Source organism: Barbus barbus, assembly GCF_936440315.1.
Source record: "Barbus barbus genome assembly, chromosome: 13".
In the NCBI taxonomy this organism is placed as follows: domain Eukaryota; kingdom Metazoa; phylum Chordata; class Actinopteri; order Cypriniformes; family Cyprinidae; genus Barbus; species Barbus barbus.
The window spans coordinates 351,453-356,928 of NC_136741.1; the positions used below are offsets into that span (position 1 = coordinate 351,453).

General features: G+C 45.9%; 1 protein-coding gene across 1 annotated transcript; it reads right to left on the reverse strand.

Annotated features, from left to right (window-relative positions):
• Nucleotides 1-2,864: 2,864 nt before the first annotated feature.
• On the reverse strand, nt 2,865-5,082 carry bglapl (bone gamma-carboxyglutamate (gla) protein, like). Its single transcript, XM_079432559.1, has 4 exons — nt 4,965-5,082; nt 4,638-4,877; nt 4,438-4,546; nt 2,865-3,571 (listed from the first exon to the last, which is right to left on the reverse strand). The coding sequence occupies exons 1-4, from the start codon at nt 5,023-5,025 to the stop codon at nt 3,469-3,471; spliced, it is 513 nt and encodes a 170-aa protein (XP_079288685.1). The 5' UTR covers nt 5,026-5,082; the 3' UTR covers nt 2,865-3,468.
• Between the last annotated feature and the right edge of the window lie 394 nt (nt 5,083-5,476).

Here is a 5,476-nt window from a genome sequence, read left to right on the forward strand (position 1 = left end):
AACGATCTCCTGAGGGCGCTGGGGGGTGACAGACCGCTGTGTGATGCAGCGATCGTCGCTCTACCCCAGCGGGGGCTACTCTCATAAGCCCTGGTCCACCACCATCAGGGCTTCTTGGCCGAAGACCTCCTCGCCTGAAGCATGGTCCTCAGATCCTGCTTAGGCTGAGAGGTCCCCGGCCACGCACCCTTCTTTCTACCCCTCTTACGAGGAGGGGCACGGGTGGCCACGCTCTCCTTTTGCACCTCCCTGTGCGAGGAGCCAGCACGCGGCAGGGGCTGCTCTCGCCCAGCAGCCCCGAGAGCCGGAGAGCGGCGAGGGAGAAACCGCTGGAACGCTGCCTGCCTCCCGGCCTCCTGGTGCCTGCTGACAACCGAGTCAACAGCGTCACCAAACAGGCACGGGGGGTCTCCTTGGTGGCGCGGAGAGACTAATCAGCGGTTCTGTGGAGCTCACAAATGCCCTCCGCAGAAATTCCCTCGTCCTCATCCAACTCCTTGAGCAGGTCCGCTTAGTATGCCTGCAACACCGCCATGGTGTGCAGACATGACCTAGCGTGACCTGCTGCCGTGTACCCCTTGCCCACCAGCGCTGACGATGTGTTCAGCGGCTTGGTGGGCAAGGTCGGAGCTTTCAGGGATGATGCCGCATCAAGAGACAGATAGCCTGCAAGCGTCTGCTCCACACGCGGCATCTCCCCATGACCGCGCTCCCTCGCCCCCCTCACGTTGCTATAGAAGGCAGACGAGGGGGCGAAGAGGCGGGCCGAAAAAGGTTCTCCCCACGACCTCGACACCTCAGTGTGGAGGTCGGGGAAAAATGGCAGGCTCCGATGTGGAGGTGAGGTCTGAAACCGCAGGAAACCCTCATCTAGTTTGCCTTTCCGCGGTTCTACCGAACACTCGGCCGGCCAGTCGAGTCTCAACCTGGCAACAGCACGAGCGATCACCTCCACAAGCTCCTCATACTGGGATGCAGGAGTGGGTGCAACGTGTTTGCCGCTTCCTATGTCAACTTCCTCAGAGGAAGACAAGAGAAGCGCCACGGCCGCTGCCCGAGGGGAAGTAACCGCCATGCGTGCTTCCGGAATCTGGGAGCGGTCGCGGGATCCAGCAGGTGAGGATGGAGATAGAGACTCGCTCATCTCCGATCCCTCTGCCAGATCCCGTTGCGAACCCCACGAGCGCCGTCTCTGCTCCACCTCAGCGACAGCGGGACCCGCGCTGCAGGGAACGCCAATGAAAGAACCCTCTCCTGAAAAGAGGGCCTTTCGGGAGCGAAGTACACGCAGAGGAAAACCCTCGCAGCGCGGACAGTCAGCCCGCTCGAGTGCTGCCTCCGCGTGCCTCGCTCCCAAGCAAAGCACACACAAGCTGTGTGTATTCTCCGCACACAAATAACGTTTGCACGGAGGCACACACAGCCTGTATTGCGCCTCACTCCTCCCAAACTTTGTTTTACAAAGCCTCTTGGACATTGCAAAACGGACAGACAACGGTAAATATGACTTACAGACACAGAGTGCTTAGCTGAATGACAGAAAGCTGACGCCGGTTTCACCGCACATGCTTTTACACCAGCTGGTCATTACGTCACCTCGCCCGTGATGTCCCTCCCATCCGTTGGACAGATTTCATTGGTATTCAGAGCCGGTTACGCTGTAGGCGTCCCCAAAGCGTCTCCTGACGCAGCTCAAGTTCCTGAAGAGGAACTACAATAACAGCATGTTCACACAGCCCACTGTCAGTCAATAAATGGGAAAAAAGTAACTCAGATATTTTCTTGTAAATTAAAAAGTAATGCGTTACTTTACTAGTTACTTGAAAAAAGTAATATTATTACGTAACTCGCGTTACTTGTAATGCGTTACCCCCAACACTGAATACAGCTATAAATCAGAATAAAAAACAACAACAACAGCAACAGCGTTTTTGAGCAGGGTTGGAACTATCTCTGCAGGGCTGTGGTCCTCAAGGAACTGAATTTTGCACCCCTGAATTAAATGGTATTTATCTGGAATATAGGCTATAGGCTTCCTGTGTTTGGACATTTTCATAAACTTTTTCCTGAATATGCTTCTTAGATTTTACACTACATTGTTTACAGCCAGAACTGCAACCAGAACGAGACAACTTACATTATTATTGTCTATATAGCAATGATAATTTTATCACAGAAGTAAAATTTCAGATGGCATTTAGAGGCTTTTGCATCTGAACTCTTTATAATTGACTAAAAAAAAAACTTAAAATAATAACTAATACTAAATAATGAATCCTCAGAATTGCCAGTTTATATCTCGTGAGATAAAAAGTCGCAATTACCTTGTCTTATTTTTTATTCAGTGGCGGAAACGGGCTTCCACAGAAACGGGCTTCAATAGATATCAGAGTTTATATCTCGGAATGAGTTTATATCTCAGAATTGCGAGTTTATATCTCGGAATGAGTTTATATCTCAGAATTGCAATTGCGAGAAAAAAAGTCAGAATTGTGAGATAAAAAGTCGCAATTACCGTGTCTCATTTTTTATTCAGTGGCGGAAATGGGCTTCCACAGAAACGGGCTTCCATAGATATCAGAGCTAGCATCAAATATCGCGTGAATAATAAAATGAGCAATTCATTTGATCATGGTTGTGGCTACAAGGGATACAGCTCCAACCGGAAACTAGCAATGAAATGTAATTTTCTACTAAAATAGTAATTATTGTTGTACAGTGTGACAAAAAAAATCGCGCTGTATTGATGTGCGCATGCGCAGTAGTTTTAGCTGTATACCTTCTAGTCCTAACTGCTGTGTGTTTGAACAAACATTCTGACCTTTAAAATAAATCATAACACGAAATAATTGATCAGACACTCTCGCTCTTATATATTGTATCTTTATTATAGCATACTTTCTATACAGTTATTATGTGCACAGTACAATAAAACATTGACAAAAATGTCAACAGCTTCAGGCACGTTGTCAATGAACAGCTCGTGTGTTTTATTTACAGAACATTACAGGAAAAATCATTCTGCCTTCAGTCAGTGTGAAATAGCACCTTTGATTTACAAAAACTAACAAAAAGAATCATTTACTTCAACAATCTATTTAACGTGTCTAAATATATGTTTCATATCTATAAACAGGCATAATATAGAGGAGTTAAACACATTCCACTAACACTGAGGAATCTGAGTCTAATTGCACTATAGTCTCAATCGCATGAACATGAAAAATCATATTTCACTGATTTCTCCCAGTGAAAGGACAACAAAACCTGATATCACCTACATTAAGTTGTCTGGCATTAAAACACACGAAATGTCTACAAAAAAAAATGAACAAAAATACAGGAAAGTTTGTGTGAGTGTATCATTATATCAGTATGAAGACATCAGAAGTCCATGTAAAGTGTGTGTGTGTGTTGTGTGTGTGTTGTGTGTGTGTGTGTGTGTGTGTTGTGTGTTGTGTGTGTGTGTTAGTATGGGATTGGTCCATAATATGCAGTATAAGCTGCTATGATCCCGGCGGTTTCAGCCATGTGTTCACAGGCCAGATTCACTTCACACACCTCTCGCAAACTGAAGGACGGAGAGACAAAATCCAGCATGAGAATCACAACACAAATGTTTCTTCATCAGTCAATTATCAATAAATGACAGACATTGATGAGCATCAGAGGAGCTACAGTCAAACCTAAATTTATTCAGACACCTTCAACATTTCTCACATGATCGCAGTTTATTTGCTATAGTTTAGGAAATGGCAATAAAATATGAGAAGAGTCAGAACAAACTCATCTTGATAATGTCAGATAACTTTGATAGAAAGGAATGTAATGAATTGGGTTGAATAGCTGTTAGCTGTTAAATTTAAGAACACTATAAGATAAAACCAATTTAGCTCAACCAATCACCAAGCAATGCTTCATTTAGTTCAGTCTGTGGTGGAAAAAGATCACATTAGCAATTAAAGAAGAAAACCTTAAGCAAAACATGCTCAAGTCAAAGTGTCTGAATAATATTTGGTTTGAATGTATGTGTAGTTCATATCAGTTTGTGTGTGTGTGTGTGTGTATGAAATGTGTGTGTGTGAGGTGTATGTGTGTGTGTGTATGAGATGTGTGTGTGTGTGTGTGCATGTTTATGTGGTTTATGAGGACACAAATGTGTATAATGGCATGGGTATGACAGAGGTATTACAATATGAAGGTGGTTTATGAGGACACTGCCTATGTCCCCGTAATTCAAAAGGCTTAAAAAACATACTAAATTGTGTTTTTTTGAAAATCTAAAAATGCACAAAGTCTCCTGTGAGGGTTAAGTTTAGGTGTAGGGCAATAGCACACACAGTTTGTTCAGTATAAAAACCATTACGCCTATGGAGAGTCCCCATAAACCACAAAAACCAACGTGTGTGTGTGTGTGTGTGTGTGTGTGTGATTGACCTCTCCAGCTGTTGAGGGCTCAGGTTGGCTGCAGGAGCTCCAGCTCTCCGGTGTCGCAGCAGTGAAGCGGCCACGTCTCTCTTCAGCAGCACATGAGGGGCAGGAGTTCCTGAAAACACACAAAAACTCTCTCAGTTCAGAAAATATAAACACAAACTCTTAACCTATGGATGAAACACATGAGACAGGCTGTTTCTCACCTTCAGTGCTGACAGAGTTTGATTCAGACGAGGAAGAGGAGGAATCTGAGGCGGAATCAGATGCAGAATCAGATGCAGAATCAGATGCGGAGTCGGATGCAGAGTCAGACTCAGAGGAAGAGGAGTCTGAGTCTGAGGCAGATGAGGATGCTGAGGAAGAGTCGGAATCAGCCGGAGCTCCGGTGGGAGGAAGCACCACCTCGGCTGCAGGTTCATCTGCTGCATCCGGCTCTGTGTACACTAGATACACACACAGCACACTGATAAGAGCCCACACACACACACACACACTTCAGTCACACTGATGTCATGATGAAGGTGCCTCACCTCCCATAGACGCGCAGACAGACAGCAGAGCGCAGACACTCAGAAGGCTCAGAGTCTTCATGGCTCTTCAGGTCTGGGTTTGTTCTTCAGTCGATGGTGATGCTGGTCTCTTGAATCTGTCATCCGTCTGCTCACCGGTGTGTTTATACTCTCACTGTCACCCACACACACTGCTGCTGGAGGTTGTGATTGGTTTGGGAATCAAGTAACGGTCTTGCCCCTTTCTGCATTCCAAAAACAACACACAAACACACGCGCACGTGTTCCAGCAACCGCAGGCTGGCATACAGACACACGCACCTAAATGTGGGAAACGGGGCCAAAACCACTAACAAACATGGCATGAACGGCCCGTCACAGAGTGACCGGTCGCTGGCGGAATTTAATGAAACACTTGCCATATCTGTGGGAAATGTAGGCGATGCTTCTAAATGTAAAACATATATTTTTCATCCAGACTCTGAGCAACGGTCATTCTAGGGTCCAAATGTTCCTGGACCAGACCTGATGGA